Source organism: Eucyclogobius newberryi, unplaced genomic scaffold, assembly GCF_026437365.1.
Source record: "Eucyclogobius newberryi isolate DKJ021-1_F unplaced genomic scaffold, fEucNew1.0.hap1 SCAF_17, whole genome shotgun sequence".
In the NCBI taxonomy this organism is placed as follows: Eukaryota; Metazoa; Chordata; class Actinopteri; order Gobiiformes; family Gobiidae; genus Eucyclogobius; species Eucyclogobius newberryi.
This window is the reverse complement of record NW_027315801.1, coordinates 33,328,240-33,345,057: the sequence shown is the minus strand read 5'-3', so window position 1 is coordinate 33,345,057 and position 16,818 is coordinate 33,328,240. Positions and strand designations below refer to the sequence as shown.

Below are 16,818 nucleotides of genomic sequence, written 5' to 3'. Positions count from 1 at the left end.
CGCGCTCACACAGATGACATCAGCTCCGAGGGTGAACGGCCATCTTGTTAGCTCCGCGTTAGCTTCAGGATTGAAAGATTAGGACGCGCTGAAGTGGCCAGTGTTGTTAATTATCTGCATCGAATATACACGTTTCGTGTTTTCTTTTGCATGTAGGTTCTGGAACTGACCCGTTGGCTTTAGTAAGTGATGAAACCACGCGCAATTTTAAATTTACCAGTCATTCATTGCTCAGTCTGGAGTTGTTAGCCTGTTGTTAGCAGCTAAACTCTGGTACGCACTGTTTTTCAAGCAAGTTAGTTTGTTTTATTTTAAATCATTTTTGGTAGCTTTAACTTTTGCATGTGGGGAACTTTTTAGTCGGGAATTTACCTCTGTGTCCACATTTCCCCCGGTCTAGTTAATACATTTTGGGATTAGCTTTAGCCGCGTGAAACTCGTGTTTTTAAACTCGAACTGGTAACGCTTGAACGCAGCCGCAGAAACATGTCAGACTTGTACATCCGAGTTGCCGAAGATGAGACCGAGGAGCCCATGGAGATCCCGTCTGAAGACGACGGCACGGTGCTGCTGTCCTCCGTGGCCGCGCAGTTCCCGGGCGCTTGCGGTCTACGGTACCGAAACCCCGAGTCCCAGTGCATGAGGGGTGTCCGCCTCGTGGAGGGGGTCCTGCACGCGCCAGAGAGCGACTGGGGCAGCCTGGTCTACGTGGTCAACTACCCCAAAGGTACGTAGTCATGGTCCCCTGCCCCAAAGGCACGTGGTCATGGTCCATGTGTACCCCTGCCCCAAAGGTACGTAGTCATGGTCCATGTGGTCCCCGGCCCAAAGGTACGTAGTCATGGTCCACGTGGTCCCCGGCCCCCTGCCCCAAAGGCACGTGGTCCCCTGCCCCAAAGGCACGTGGTCCCCGGTCCCCTGCCCCAAAGGCACGTGGTCCCCGGTCCCCTGCCCCAAAGGCACGTGGTCCCCGGTCCCCTGCCCCAAAGGCACGTGGTCCCCGGTCCCCTGCCCCAAAGGCACGTGGTCCCCGGTCCCCTGCCCCAAAGGCACGTGGTCCCCGGTCCCCTGCCCCAAAGGCACGTGGTCCCCGGTCCCCTGCCCCAAAGGCACGTGGTCCCCGGTCCCCTGCCCCAAAGGCACGTGGTCCCCGGTCCCCTGCCCCAAAGGCACGTGGTCCCCTGCCCCAGAGGCACGTGGTCCCCTGCCCCAGAGGCACGTGGTCCCCTGCCCCAGAGGCACGTGGTCCCCTGCCCCAGAGGCACGTGGTCCCCTGCCCCAAAGGCACGTGGTCCCCTGCCCCAAAGGCACGTGGTCCCCTGCCCCAAAGGCACGTGGTCCCCTGCCCCAAAGGCACGTGGTCCCCTGCCCCAAAGGCACGTGGTCCCCTGCCCCAAAGGCACGTGGTCCCCTGCCCCAAAGGCACGTGGTCCCCTGCCCCAAAGGCACGTGGTCCCCTGCCCCAAAGGCACGTGGTCCCCTGCCCCAAAGGCACGTGGTCCCCTGCCCCAAAGGCACGTGGTCCCCTGCCCCAAAGGCACGTGGTCCCCTTCAAGCTGTAGTGAAGTTTTACTCTCAGCACCAGCTTCCTCATTACAAACGCTCCCAGCCTTTCTTTGTTTGCATAGGCCGGTCCATACAGTCATTTAAAAGTTACACAGTGATGCTTTTGTTTAAACCCATAAAAAGAACCTCAAGAATTGTCAGAGCAGCTAACAGGAGACTGTGAAGAGGCAAAGAATCCATAAAAACAGGCATTCATTGTCAGCAGGATTTACAATGTGACATATTTTGGAACAATACCATGCAATAAAAGTGTAAAAAATATATTTAATCTACCTCGGCATTAATCTGTGTTAACTCTATTGGAGCGCTTTTGATAACTGAACAGTCTTTTCTTTGCAGATAACAAAAGGAAGATGGAAGAAATAGATGCTGCGTCAGCTGTGAAAGTGAAAAGAGGCTTTCAGAAGACGTCAGATCTTATTGTCCTCGGGTTGCCATGGAAGACATCAGAGCAAGATTTAAAAGAGTATTTCGGCACCTTTGGAGAAGTCATCATGGTGCAGGTAAGTGTTGTGTTTTTATGTTTTATAAGGTAACAACCGCTCCTTAATTTTATTTTATTTTTTTTAAACTCCCTTTAGATCAAGAGAGACACAGCCACTGGAAACTCTAAAGGTTTCGGCTTTGTCCGCTTCACTGACTACGAAATACAAACTAAAGTTATTTCTCAACGACACATGATTGATGGACGATGGTGCGACTGCAAACTCCCCAACTCAAAGGTTTGCATGTTACATCATAACCTGTTTTTTCTGCTTACCGGTAAATTCTAAACTCAAATAAACCCCGTGTGCTTTAGACTTCTCCCGATGAGCCCACACGCTGTAGAAAAATCTTTGTGGGCCGCTGCACCGAGGACATGAGCCCGGACGAGCTGAGGCAGTACTTCATGCAGTACGGAGAAGTCACTGACGTGTTCATCCCGAAGCCTTTCAGAGCCTTCGCCTTTGTCACCTTTGCAGATGACCAGGTTTGGCCTCAGTCTGTGGCTCCATCAGTAACGTCGTAGAGCTGACATTTATGATGATGTTCTTCTGTTTGCTCCAGGTCGCGCAGGCCTTGTGTGGCGAGGACCTGATCATCAAAGGAGTCAGTGTGCACATCTCGAACGCTGAGCCCAAACACAACAACAGTAGGCAAATGATGGATCGCGGGCGCTTTGGGGGGGCAGGTGGATTCAATAAGAGCTTTGGCAGTAACCGCGGTGGGATGGCAGGCGGGATGGGCGGCGGGATGGGTGGTGGCGGTAGCGGAGGGGTAAACTTCGGGGCTCTGGGTCTCCCCCCTGCTATGATGGCTGCTGCTCAGGCCGCGCTGCAGAGCAGCTGGGGTATGATGGGCATGTTGGCCAGTCAACAAGGTCTGGCCACCACTGCTGGCGCTGGCACTGCCCCCACCACACGAGACCAGACCTACACCTCCCCCAGCACCAGCTTCACCAACGCCAACTCTGCCTCACTGGGGTGGACCGGGGGCACCACCACACCCGCCGGAGGTAGCTTCAACTCTGGCTTTAACGCTTTGGATTCAAAGTCACCCAATTGGGGAATATAGAAGGCACCGGCTCTTTATTTTTGTAAACTAATGGGGTAAGTATGCCAAGGCTGGGGCACCTTTCCTGAGTTCCTATTATTTACAAATAACACTGCCTTTTATTTTGTTACACAGATGAGATGATTTAAGTAAGTCATGCATTGGATGAGTGAGAGGTTGTGGGAACTGCCACACTACTTTTTTGTTTTTGAAGAGTTGGAGCAATGACTGTGCATGCAAAGTATATATTTATAAACATGCACGAGTATCTATGCCCCTTCCAGCCAGTATAACATGGGCCTAATTTGCTGTAATCATATATCTGTATGCAGTTGATCAGATTATTTTGTTTTTATGTTTTACATCTCCTGGAAACACCTGCAGTTCACCGTCTCTTCCCAGTCCCCTGGGAGGAAGCACAGTCCGACCACAGTATCTTTCCCCTTCGTTCCAAACGCTTTGTCATCAAAGAGCGCCTCCAGTCCACGTACACTGTGTTAGACGGTGGGTGTTGTCTCTTTCTCCTCTCCCCTTTTTTTAAGGAGTAGACTCCTGTCACTTTTGGAGATCGTTGAGTGAGTTGGTGTTGGACAGAGTGAGTGCGAGCGGGAGGGACAAATGAAAGAGCACGTGTGGGAAGACTGTTTATGGTTTTTTTTTTTAGCGACAAATGTCTGCCTGTCTGAGAGGAAGAAGCCAGTACGAATGTGTGGCCCATCACCAGGACGACAGCTTTTTTTCACATTGATTCAAATTCTTAACAGTGAAATATTAAGTGCTTTGTGTATTTGTAGTTTGCTAGCATACTCTTGCTGTCTGATTTGAGTGCTGTGCCTGACTGTGTAATGTATTCTCGTGACCATCCTTTGTGAACATGAAGTCTGTGTGGAGACCGCACTGGGAGCGTGACGAGTGTCTGAACAGTTCCCATTGAAAGTTTGTGTTTGAAGCATGTTATGAATGCTTTTCTATGTTTGTGAATCAAAGGGAAAATTAAAGTGGATTTTGACAGGTATCAGTTTCTTGACTATTTTATTATAATCTGGTAAAACAATTTACCTCTCTCTGCTTTCTCATTTACCTGCAACCATTTTGTATTCAAATCACTTACAAGATAACCATTTAATTGTTAGTTTGTCCTAATACCCTTTTTTAAACAGTTCAAAAAGAGGATAAGTTAACCTGTTCATTACATTGTTCTAGTCTACCTCTTCAAAGCAGAGCAAGGGAAACTAGCATCACATTAGCACACAGCCTTTTGTCACGTTAAGGATGATGTAAACTTACAGCTTAGCGTTCTCAAAGCTTTTAGTGGGTTTTGAAGTGTCTCAGGACAGTTACATACAGAGGACTTGTGTAAACGGTTAACCCCTTCACTCCCTGCAGGTGATGGGGCCTTTGTCCACTCGAAGCAGATGTAGCACACTCATGTAGCATCTCTCCACAGCTGCCACACTAATGCTACAGACTCATTTGAGCAGAACCTTCAACTCTGCTAATGGTTTTACACAATTGGATCCTTTTAGTCACAGGCATACGTCTCCCACTTTAACAAATTAATTAATTAGTGCGTTAATGTTTAGACTTGCTTATTCAGTTGACTGTTTTCTGAAGTAGGATGTTGGTGCCATCTAATGGTTAACATCTTCACAAATTAAATGTATCAAAATGACTAAGCATTGGTTCCAAAATCTTTATAGGATCTACTCCCTGAAACGTCTCGCCCCAACACTGCACTCATGATCTAATAGTATATATTCTGTGCATGTTCAAAATGTTTGGACTAGTCTAAGCTATCCAAAACAATATTTTAATTCCCCCCTATATTCACATAACCTCTGGATCCTTGGGCGCATCCAGAGGGAACTCGAACCACAGTTTAGAAAATGTTAACTTGAAAGCAAAGTCACAACTGCTTTAAGTTTTATTGATTAATGAAAGTTGTATGAATATAAAAAGGTTTATCAAATGTTTGTTTATGTCCGCTTAATTTGTCAATTGATAGTTATAAATTGTAAAATGCCTTAATTCAGAAGGTCTGTAGCTGAAGTAAACGTTAAAGTAAAAGGTTATATTTACTATTTTTAACCCATGTCAACATGAGCCGGACGTCTTCCTCTACACCACCTGTATATTTTTTAAGAGCTACACACCTCAATCCTGTTCAACCCGCCGCAAGAGTAACGACCACACAAGCTAATAATAAAAGGGATTGAAATCTTTATTTAGCCTAATACAGTACAGGGAGCCGCTTTAATCCAGCGCTAACGCCAGGAACCCTGGGCCCGCGGCGACCAGTCAGAGCAACACAAGCCCTATATTTAGCAATTTGCAAAGCAACACTTGACAGGACTGAACAACAAACACAGGACAAGTACTATGATTACTGATAAATAAAGACTACAGTAACACTTCATTAAAGCAGGTAAAAAGTTGTATTAAGAGGCTCATTTTAGACTTAAATATTGAGTGGAATGTAAAATATTTTTCTTTTTTTGGGTGTACTGGATGATATCCTTAGGCGTTGTAGGACGAGGAGGAGATGTTTCCACCGTGGCCAGTCCAGTTTGTGTGGATGAAATGTCCCGGGTTTGACAGCAGTTCATACGTGTGAGCGCCAAAGTAATCTCTCTGAGCCTACGAGACAAACACACATTAAAACATGATATTGCTTCCAGATTGTGAACAAACATTTTTGATTTGTTAAAGTCTAAATGTCAGTGTGTTGGAAGTGAATTTAAAAAAGTGTTGCATGATGTTTTAATCAGATATACTTCCTCATGTGCCGTGGACAAGGGCTAAATGTCCCAATAAATAAATCTTAAGAGCGTGATGTTAGGCAATATACTGTCCGCCACAATAAACAAAATATCCCGTCTACATTTGGGTATTTTAACAGAAACAATGCTTTGAAACGCACAATTTCTGTGTTAATATTTCAGTCTTCTATCAAATGTTAATAGTCTTGAATTAGCATTAAAACATGCGCTGCGATCATACTCTTGAGTTAATGAAGTGCGTCTCTATAAAGGCAGTATTAGAGTAAGTGTCGTGCATGTCGTACCTGGAGGAGATTGGCTGGCAGCATGTTGTGCCTGTAACCGTCGTAAAAGGCCAGAGCGGTGGTGAAGCAGGGCAGCGGGATTCCGTGCTGGACTCCGGTGCTGACCGTCCGACGCCAAGACTCCTACAGACAGAACTGTTTAGGCTCGAGGTTTCATTACAAATCTGACGATACCCTTTCCCAAAATGGTTCTTTTTTTTTTGAACAGCTTTGCCTTTATACGAGTTTGTGCAAGACTACGTGGTGAAATGAGTTTTAGTTTGTGCTGCAAGTTGTTTTGGGCCTATATATAAAAGACAAGTGTTCCCTGTATACGACTGTATCAATGTACTTATGATGCGTTTTCTTTTTTTTTCCCACTGGCATCAAAACTATCAAACATTTTTCATTATTGTTAAATGACATTATCAACTCAAAGTCAAAATCCAGATTATCATTTCATTGTTGAGCACAGTCCCTTCTCACTTCCCGTTGTCTGGTAGTGGCTAATGTTCTAGGTTTTGTCCTTTTACCTGACATTCCTGAACGGCGTTACTGAAGAACGTGTCCAGCAGCAGATTCTGCAGGTCTGAGTCTCTGTCGAACGCCTCTTTGATTTGACCCAAAAACACACTGTGGACAAACGTAAGACATTTAGCACACAACAGCAACGTTACACAATTCAAATCGACAATACAGCGTTGCTCTTGTGATGGGCTGCTGGATGTCAAGGCGGAGGATAGGATGGCAATGCGACGGTACAAGTCTTAATTGTGATTTTGTGATGTTGTTGTTGTTGTTTTATGGCGGTTGGCATCCGATTCAATGTTTGTCCGTTTATGTTTGAGCCAGGACGGCAACTAATTGGCTCGAGCCATGGAGTGGAATTAATGCCACAGAATGCTCGAGTCTTTGTTCTCGCCTGGTTTCTTATTATTCATGGTCATTCTGCCACAACTTTGATGGGACATTTCCTCTCATGCCACTCTTAGCATTAGCGTTAGGTCTCTGTTGCTAGGTGACGGAGGTACAGGAAGGAGGGGAATAAAGTATAGGCTTTGTTCTTTTAGGCTTTGTTCTTTTAGGCTTTGTTCTTTTAGGCTTTGTTCTTTTAGGCTTTGTTCTTTTAGGCTTTGTTCTTTTAGGCTTTGTTCTTTTAGGCTTTGTTCTTTTAGGCTTTGTTCTGTTAGGCTTTGTTCTGTTAGGCTTTGTTCTGTTAGGCTTTGTTCTTTTAGGCTTTGTTCTGTTAGGCTTTGTTCTGTTAGGCTTTGTTCTGTTAGGCTTTGTTCTGTTAGGCTTTGTTCTGTTAGGCTTTGTTCTGTTAGGCTTTGTTCTGTTAGGCTTTGTTCTGTTAGGCTTTGTTCTTTTAGGCTTTGTTCTTTTAGGCTTTGTTCTTTTAGGCTTTGTTCTTTTAGGCTTTGTTCTTTTAGGCTTTGTTCTTTTAGGCTTTGTTCTTTTAGGCTTTGTTCTTTTAGGCTTTGTTCTTTTAGGCTTTGTTCTTTTAGGCTTTGTTCTTTTAGGCTTTGTTCTTTTAGGCTTTGTTCTTTTAGGCTTTGTTCTTTTAGGCTTTGTTCTTTTAGGCTTTGTTCTGTTAGGCTTTGTTCTGTTAGGCTTTGTTCTGTTAGGCTTTGTTCTGTTAGGCTTTGTTCTGTTAGGCTTTGTTCTGTTAGGCTTTGTTCTGTTAGGCTTTGTTCTGTTAGGCTTTGTTCTGTTAGGCTTTGTTCTGTTAGGCTTTGTTCTGTTAGGCTTTGTTCTGTTAGGCTTTGTTCTGTTAGGCTTTGTTCTGTTAGGCTTTGTTCTGTTAGGCTTTGTTCTGTTAGGCTTTGTTCTGTTAGGCTTTGTTCTGTTAGGCTTTGTTCTGTTAGGCTTTGTTCTGTTAGGCTTTGTTCTGTTAGGCTTTGTTCTTTTAGGCTTTGTTCTTTTAGGCTTTGTTCTTTTAGGCTTTGTTCTTTTAGGCTTTGTTCTTTTAGGCTTTGTTCTTTTAGGCTTTGTTCTGTTAGGCTTTGTTCTGTTAGGCTTTGTTCTTTTAGGCTTTGTTCTTTTAGGCTTTGTTCTGTTAGGCTTTGTTCTGTTAGGCTTTGTTCTGTTAGGCTTTGTTCTGTTAGGCTTTGTTCTGTTAGGCTTTGTTCTGTTAGGCTTTGTTCTGTTAGGCTTTGTTCTGTTAGGCTTTGTTCTTTTAGGCTTTGTTCTTTTAGGCTTTGTTCTTTTAGGCTTTGTTCTTTTAGGCTTTGTTCTTTTAGGCTTTGTTCTTTTAGGCTTTGTTCTTTTAGGCTTTGTTCTTTTAGGCTTTGTTCTTTTAGGCTTTGTTCTTTTAGGCTTTGTTCTTTTAGGCTTTGTTCTTTTAGGCTTTGTTCTTTTAGGCTTTGTTCTTTTAGGCTTTGTTCTGTTAGGCTTTGTTCTGTTAGGCTTTGTTCTGTTAGGCTTTGTTCTGTTAGGCTTTGTTCTGTTAGGCTTTGTTCTGTTAGGCTTTGTTCTGTTAGGCTTTGTTCTGTTAGGCTTTGTTCTGTTAGGCTTTGTTCTGTTAGGCTTTGTTCTGTTAGGCTTTGTTCTGTTAGGCTTTGTTCTGTTAGGCTTTGTTCTGTTAGGCTTTGTTCTGTTAGGCTTTGTTCTGTTAGGCTTTATTCTGTTAGGCTTTATTCTGTTAGGCTTTATTCTTTTAGGCTTTATTCTTTTAGGCTTTATTCTTTAGGACGGCGGGAAGGCGGTCGCACGGGTGGCGAGAGCCATCATCGCCGCTAGCACGGCTTTAATTATTTAGATGATCTGTTAAACCCATGATAATTTTTTTTTCAATAAATGTTGTTTTGGCTGTTAGGAAAAAAGCCAGTGAATATAGGATTTTTTTATATGAAGCAAAGTACTGCCTCATGGAGGACATCCTGATATTTACAGACATTTTGTAGGATTTCTAAAACTCTTTTACAAAAAGGTATTTAATTGTTCTTTAAAAAAAGGTTTTAATTGAACGTTTTGTAAAAGGTTTATCATATCATGTTTTAAACGTTTTTACCGTTCTTGTGGTAAATTGTCTAACAAACACAATCTTTAATGAAAGTTTCACTCCATTTAACTCCATGATCCAGGCTTTAGGAAAACAGGTCATTTAACCATTTGGCGTAAGGTCCAATCCTTAAAAGGAAAGCAGAAATTTCCTGGCGGAAGTGACTAAATATTCTGCCTTTTCACTCCAGAATTACAACACAAAGTAACTTCCCTCTGAGCGCGCTTTCAATAAAAGAAAGCTTGACACAACACAAACCATCGTTTCTCCATCAGTGTCGACATGACTGAAGCTGAAGTGATGCAAACGCATGTGAAATTGTACCTGCGGATGATGCAGCCTCCTCTCCACATGAGAGCGATGGCGCCGTAGTTCAGGGACCAGCCGAACTCTTTGGCCGCCTGTCTGAGCAGCATGAAGCCCTGCGCGTAGGAGATGATTTTGGAAACGTAGAGAGCCTAGAAAATTAAATAAAGTCACTCAGATTATGGGTCAAGTTATGGTTGTATTTGGTGTATAACAATAGGAATAAACAAAAACACCCAAGAAATTGCAGCAAAATAATAATCTGTTGTTGAACTAGTTTCTACCTTTCTAATGTCCTCGAGGAAAGCAGCCTTGTTTCCACTGAACTTGACCCCCTGCGGCCCAGAGAGGCTGCGACTGGCCTCTACGCGCTCATCCTTGAGAGAGGACAGACATCTGGCAAAGACAGCCTCCCCTGCGATGCAGACGCACACAGACGCACACAGGAACACGCAGACGCACACAGGAACACGCAGACGCACACAGGAACACACAGACGCACACAGGAACACGCAGACGCACACAGGAACACGCAGACGCACACAGGAACACACAGACGCACACAGGAACACACAGACGCACACAGGAACACACAGACGCACACAGGAACACACAGACGCACACAGGAACACGCAGACGCACACAGGAACACGCAGACGCACACAGGAACACGCAGACGCACACAGGAACACACAGACGCACACAGGAACACACAGACGCACACAGGAACACACAGACGCACACAGGAACACACAGACGCACACAGGAACACACACACACACACTCTGTTAACCTGGTTAGATTTCAGCAAATGTTGACACTTTACAAATCAGCCTTAGTAACAGGATGTACTCTCCAACTCTTCAAATGTAAAATATGTGCACTTATATCCGAGAGAAAACGACATAGAAGAAATTTGAATAGAAGAATTCAACAAATATTGAATTACAAATGTTTTGATCATCGTTGCAATAAAAATGTAGATTGAGTTAAAATTGGGGAGGCAACTACTGAATATTTATATATTATATTCTTTTAGTCAACTAATCAAACCATTTCTATCGTTTGAGATTTCTTTAAGTAAAACAAATTCATAACATTTTTATGTATTTATGTAGAAATGTGTTATTAGGCCCGAGCGCCACAAGCTGGCGAGAGGCCTATTAATCTCGTAAGGCCGTGCGAAGCACGGCTGCGAAAGTGCGCACGAAATCGAGCGCGAAGCGCTCGCCCACTTCCAAACACTCACTAACGCACTCCTCCACTCATGCACGCCCCGTGCATACTAATTAGTAGTAGGAAAATGGAACATTACCGTTGTAAACGGGCGAAGCCCGTGCAAAAGTGCGCACTAAACGAGCACTTTACATTGAGATGATATACATACATATAAAGCGCTCATTTGCGCTAAGTAGCTCACGAATACGTTCCCCATCTCTTGCATGTTCCATGCATATAAGCATGTAATGCAAAAATTGAACATTATTACTGTTTAGAGGGCCAAAAACACAAAGTGGGCGGAGCCCACTCAAAATTAACGAAAGTACCCGTCAGTGACCAGGGACCCACACCATGAGGTAGGAAAGCACGAGCGCTTTCTGAAAATGTATAGTTTATGATGATCTTCTTCTTCTTCTTCTTCTTCTTCTTCTCGGGACCAACCCCCCTATTTTTCACCCAGTGAACATTGACGAAAAGTCACAAAAATGTTCACACCTCTAAAAATCGTGCCTCTCTACATTCTGGCTATTTCCCTTTTCTAAAATAAAAAAATGTACCAAAAATGCATTGAGAGATGGGAAATGACCCAAAAAAAATCTGATCGTAGAATCATGAAATTTGGCGCAGAGGTAGATGGTGACAAGAGAAGCAAAAAATATTATTACGGCAACGCCGTCCGCCCAACCAAATGTCGGCCATATTGCTTCAAAAATGGCTAAACATGACTTCGGAGTTTTTCCAAACGTCGTACCTTTACGAACTCCTCCCAGGGCGTTGGCCCTAAAAAGCTGAAATTTGGTGAAAATGCTACTGAGGAGTGGGACATCAAAAATTATTCAAATTACATTGATACCTCTCACGGTCTCTGTGCGGCGAAGCCGCAAACTGTAGCTAGAATTTCAGAAATCTCCCATATTTAAAATTTCTGCCGTTTGCGCAGATAAAGTCCGAATTGCGTCAAATTAGAATCAGTTGTTAAACTCTTTGCCCTAAACCTACTTGAAGTGAAATAAATTAATTTGGCGCCACAGCGCCCCCTACAGATTTTATATGGAGGTTAAATGTTTAGTTTTGCGAAATTATATGAAATTTGACACACAACTCAATTTTAGCATCCCCATCAAAAAAGTCAATGAGACCCATGTCATAATTGTTATGGCGTTGCCGTAACGATGACCGAAACCTTTCATGTTATTCCAATGGGGAAATCGCCAGAACATGTTTACACTTTAGACTTTCACAAACTCCTCCCAGGGCGTCAGCCCTATTAACCTGAAATTTGGTGAGACTCATCTTCAGGGGTGGACCATCAAAAGGTATCCACATTTTCATTCTAAGAGTCACGGTGTCTGTGCGGCAAAGCCGCACATTTTGCCAAGAATTCAAAATAAAATAGCTTTTTGATGGTAAAACAAAGGGGAGAAGATGTGACAGCGTCACAGATTCAGCAGTAGGCGTAATAAAAGGACAATTGGGGCGCGTTAGCGCCCCCTCCTCTTGCGGCGTGGCGGCGTTGTGGCGGCGGCGTGGCGAGGGCCGATCATTGCCGCTTGCGGCTATGTTTTATATTATTATCATAACTATGCTTTTTGTTTCATAGCTCTACTGCCTTTGTGATAAAAAGGATTAACCAAGCAAATAAGATAAGATAAGATATTCCTTTATTGTCCCATATGGGGAAATTTCACATTTTATAGTTTATGCTATACATATTAATGGTCATGAATATTCTGACCTATTATGTGAAAAGATTGAACACATTTCAGAACATGTAGGTCTAAACTGAGAGGTTAGCAGGTACATTCCAACCACTCCCATTGTAATTGTGTTTCTAGGGCAGTAGAGCCGTTGGATTTATCACAGACAGAATATGAGTGGTTTCCTATACAAGAGTTGGACTGATTCTTCAAATAATTAATGAAATACAACAAGTCCTTCAGTTACAAATGGGGAGGGCAAACAAAAGCTGCACAATGACTCTGCAGTTTTCAGCTGTTAAAGCATGACTTTACAATTTAATGTTGAACGTGTGTTAAAGTGATGAGCAGGCATGACTTGCTAAATTTGTGCAGCCAAAGGAAAACGTGTCCATTGATCAACATGGCGTGGTATGTCCTTGTCTCACTGGCGTTCATCACATGTGTGTTCACTGCAGGGACAGGCTCAGCTCTCACAAAGAGCCTTTTGTCCTGCACTGATGCGACAGCCAAAAGAGGAGCTCCAGCTCAGACAGGGATGTCCTACTAAACTCTAGATCCTGACTTACTCATGATTGTCTGATCGGATACTATTTTAATTGGGCTTCTATTAGTTCCATTTGATTTAATTCCTGATAATTGTCACAAAGTTGAGGCGCATGCTTCAAGTAATAAGGATTTCAACAGACAAAAGACTGCAAAATGTTTAAGTCACTTGGAATGAGAAATTAAAATACATTTCATTTCATTCTATTTGTTAACATATATAAACATAAGATGGTTTAAAATGACAAAATGCTGAAGGAAAACAAAACGGAACCTTCATAAAAAGCTGTTTTGTTGTTGCCTTCTCATTACCCCAACTAACGATGTAATGACCTGTATCATTGAAAAGACTTGATGAAACCGTCAGAGAGCAGCGCTTCAGAGCCACATAATCCCCCTTATGTCACTTCAGATGAGCAGAACTAAAGCCCTCAATCTTCTTACGGAGAGTCACAACAACTACTCACGCCTCCTGCTCTTTACTGAGGTCGTGTTGAAATCACAACCCTCTTTGTCATGTCACAGTGACAAATGAAGATTTCAGCAGTTACACACCTTGAGAATATAATACATGGGCTTCAGTTATACGCAACATTTATTTTGTTTTATTGGCATTTTATATTCTGTTACCGTTTGTTTTATGTGTTTTTATTATCATTGAGTTTCCCCCCTGAAGATATAAATAAATACATATATAACTATGCAATATTGAGGAGTTTTTTCCTATTCAAAAGATATATTTGTTTTAAATTGTTAATCACGATGGCAACAGCCCTAATCTCCCATAACTCTGAAACCCATTATAGAAAAACAGATCCTGGTTTATAGCTTTAGAATATAATTATGTCACAGTCCAACGTGGGGCAGGAGGCAGTATTGAGGTTTAGATTATATGGCGTTTTATAAGAAATATATTTTAAGAAATGCTGTAATCTCGCTGGATCTAGTCACCGTATTCAGAAAGTTCCCATGAGCATCGTCATTTTCTGTGGCCCTTTCTCCGGTTGTGTGATTTAGCTTAGAGCTGCCAATCTCGACAGCAAATAAGTTATATATACACACACACTATAAAGTCGTTTTCAAGCCATCCAAAACGGTGCCTTGCACTTTTCTTGCTTAACTGGAAAAACCAACACACCCGGAAGTGAGGGGCAGTTGGCAGTAAGACATTTTAAAATGGGTGTGACGTAATTAGGTTGAATACTACCATTATCCTGCATTTTTACAACAGATACTATTTCTGCCACATCCCACTGGAACACATGATGCAATCTGAAACTAAGCGGACTTTCCTCTTACCAATCAGAGTAACAGGCGTGCCGTACTCCAAAGCTGAAATAGCCGTCCACTTCCCTGTGCCCTTTTGTCCCGCACTGTCTCGGATCTTAGGCAGGAGGTGTGTCCCATCTGAGTCTTTGTATTTGAGGATGTTGGCGGTGATCTCGATGAGGAAGGAGTCCAGTTCGGTTTTGTTCCAGCTGTCAAACGCCTAACAAAAGGAGAAGTAGATATTTCCTTAATGTTTTTTCTCAACACTTTCTGTAGACGGTGACACAACAGGTACGAGCCTCACCTGTGCCATTTCATCGTGGTTCATGTCCAAAACGTCTTTCATCAGATGGTAGGCCTCACAGATTAGCTGCATGTCCCCATATTCAATACCATTGTGGACCATTTTCACAAAATGCCCTGCGCCTTCGTCCCCGACCTGAAAAAATGAACAAAGAATAAATAAAGGGGCTATTTATGGTTCCATATGTAAAGCTCTTGTATAGTAGGATTAGACAGATGTACATAGCCGTAGCAGCTTCCCAGAATCATGTCACTATGTCAAGGTCGCAAAGAAAACATGAGAAGTCTCCACTCACCCAGTCACAACATGGTTCCCCTGTGCCGACCTTGGCTGCGATACTTTGGAAAATGTCTTTTATATGTGGCCTGGAAAGATGAGTGATGACAGTGCGTTATTCAGATTGATGCATGGCTTTTGCACACTTAATGAAGTAGTCGTTTGGTTTACCAGGCCTCTTTGTGTCCACCGGGCATCAGTGACGGACCATATCGCGCACCGTCCTCTCCACCGCTGACTCCACTACCAACAAACAGCAGCTTCTTCTCCTTTAAACTTTTACACCGCCGCTAGTGGGGAAAAAACTAAATAAGATCTTGCATTTTTATTATTATGTATTATGCAAAATATCAGCATCCCAATGACTTACAGTTGTGTCTCTGTATTCAGAGTTTCCGCCATCGATGATGATATCTCCAGGTTCGAGGAGAGGGACCTTATATTAAAAAAGAAAATTATATTCAGAGTTTCTTTAAAAGCAGAGCTTGTCACATATCTAAAAGGCTTTTCTCACACAAGAAATTCAAAATTATTGTTGCCAAAATTTCACAATATTGCTTTAGACCCGACTGTTGACCCAGACTCACGAGTTTGTCGATGAAGTCATCCACAGCCTGTCCAGCCTTGACCAGCAGGATGATCCTTCTGGGCTTCTTCAGCTTTGACACCATGTCCTCGAGCGACTCTGCCCCAATCACTTTAGAGCCTTTGGCTTCGTTCTGGAGGAAGTCGTGCACCTTGGACACGGTTCTGTTATAGGCACAAACCTGTGGGACGAGGTTGGCCATTACTGACATTGCTTAAAAGCTTGAAAAGTCTAAATCAAGGACAAAGATCTTACCACAAAACCATGGTCGTTCATGTTCATGATGAGGTTTTGGCCCATGACAGCCAAACCAATCAGGGCAATGTCTGCTCTGTGAACAAACCGTCATGATGTTATTAAAGTCCACTGATAATCCTATGCAACCATCCAAATAAATTATATTATCTATTGTCAATGACGTACATGGCACAGAACCATTTCTTTACAATAGTTCTCTAATGTACAAATGAGAAAAGTGACCTTACATTATACTAAATAATAATAATATAACTAAATAAACACAACCTTCACAGACGATACAAAGCCACAGTCGATACATATTCCCCCAAATCACAAGTTAGTCTCACCATTGCATCACATTTTCTACAACTGTCAGTTCTTCAAAGAAACTCTGTGGCTAGGCTAGCAAGCTAACAACTTTAAACACCACATTCAAGTCATATCGCGACGAGAGAACACGCTCAAAAAGGCGAATAACTAAACATTAATCCCTACACTTTAGCAGCTACTCTCGTGTCTGAATCGTGCGTAAAGGGGACGTACTGTGCCATGCTGCTCGGGAGGAGAAGTGTCACTGAAGTTTGCGGATGACAGCGGCGAGTTGAACTGGTCACTGCTCCTCGGCTTCGGTGGGCTTTACTTCCTTGAACAGACGCGAGCGCGACACCGATGACGCGCAGTCAGCAGCCAATCAGAGTCGAGCTCACGAACTGAAGCGACGCTGATTTTGTGCGCTGATTGGTCTAAAATACTGAGCAGAGGAGTGCAGGTTGCTATTGGTTACTTTAGCTGTCAATCTTATTGCACAACACACGCCCCCGAGAATGTGCGTCATTCGTTTAATTCATTGTATTGGAGCTTTATTATTATTATGAGAGATTTGGTAGTGTTCATTTACATTAACAACAACAACAACAACATTTAGTCAGTTACATTTACGTGACTGAGATTTTGATAGAATTGTACTTCTCAGTCAGTGTAATTTTCACACATCATACGTCACTTCACTTGAGTAATGTATTTTTTATTTATTTTTAAACGTTACCCTTCCTATTGAGCGTACACGTTTCGCTGCAAAATATTAATTACGTTATTTATTAATTTAGGCTAGAATTACTTTATAGTCTATACGGGAACGTTATCGCGCCACAAATACTTACTGTATGAACCCAGCAGTGCTTTTATTTTTTACAGTTAAACGTTTCCTTCCCAGAAACTCTTCATTGATTC

The 16,818-nt window shown here is 43.0% G+C and overlaps 2 protein-coding genes across 2 annotated transcripts; one reads left to right on the top strand and one right to left on the bottom strand.

The window, feature by feature from the left end:
• The first annotated feature begins 43 nt into the window (after positions 1 to 43).
• tardbpa (TAR DNA binding protein a) lies at positions 44 to 4,114 on the top strand. Its single transcript, XM_072450167.1, has 5 exons — positions 44 to 727; positions 1,906 to 2,069; positions 2,148 to 2,288; positions 2,366 to 2,536; positions 2,614 to 4,114. The coding sequence occupies exons 1-5, from the start codon at positions 487 to 489 to the stop codon at positions 3,118 to 3,120; spliced, it is 1,224 nt and encodes a 407-aa protein (XP_072306268.1). The 5' UTR covers positions 44 to 486; the 3' UTR covers positions 3,121 to 4,114.
• Positions 4,115 to 5,304: 1,190 nt separating this feature from the next.
• On the bottom strand, positions 5,305 to 15,686 carry pgd (phosphogluconate dehydrogenase). The gene is made up of 12 exons (XM_072450166.1): positions 15,604 to 15,686; positions 15,350 to 15,529; positions 15,133 to 15,198; positions 14,934 to 15,052; positions 14,782 to 14,851; positions 14,487 to 14,621; positions 14,213 to 14,402; positions 9,734 to 9,864; positions 9,468 to 9,601; positions 6,676 to 6,775; positions 6,164 to 6,286; positions 5,305 to 5,736 (listed from the first exon to the last, which is right to left on the bottom strand). The coding sequence occupies exons 1-12, from the start codon at positions 15,646 to 15,648 to the stop codon at positions 5,617 to 5,619; spliced, it is 1,413 nt and encodes a 470-aa protein (XP_072306267.1). The 5' UTR covers positions 15,649 to 15,686; the 3' UTR covers positions 5,305 to 5,616.
• Positions 15,687 to 16,818: the final 1,132 nt, after the last annotated feature.

Coding starts and splice junctions, on each gene's coding strand:
- tardbpa (XM_072450167.1), top strand. CDS start 487: ATGTCAGACTTGTACATCCGAGTTGCCGAAGATGAGACCGAGGAGCCC. Junction 2,289..2,365: donor GCAAACTCCCCAACTCAAAG/GTTTGCATGTTA, acceptor CGTGTGCTTTAG/ACTTCTCCCGATGAGCCCAC. Junction 2,537..2,613: donor TCACCTTTGCAGATGACCAG/GTTTGGCCTCAG, acceptor TGTTTGCTCCAG/GTCGCGCAGGCCTTGTGTGG.
- pgd (XM_072450166.1), bottom strand. CDS start 15,648: ATGGGCCAAAACCTCATCATGAACATGAACGACCATGGTTTTGTG. Junction 6,287..6,675: donor ACGCCGTTCAGGAATGTCAG/GTAAAAGGACAA, acceptor TTCTGTCTGTAG/GAGTCTTGGCGTCGGACGGT. Junction 5,737..6,163: donor TGCCAGCCAATCTCCTCCAG/GTACGACATGCA, acceptor TTTGTCTCGTAG/GCTCAGAGAGATTACTTTGG.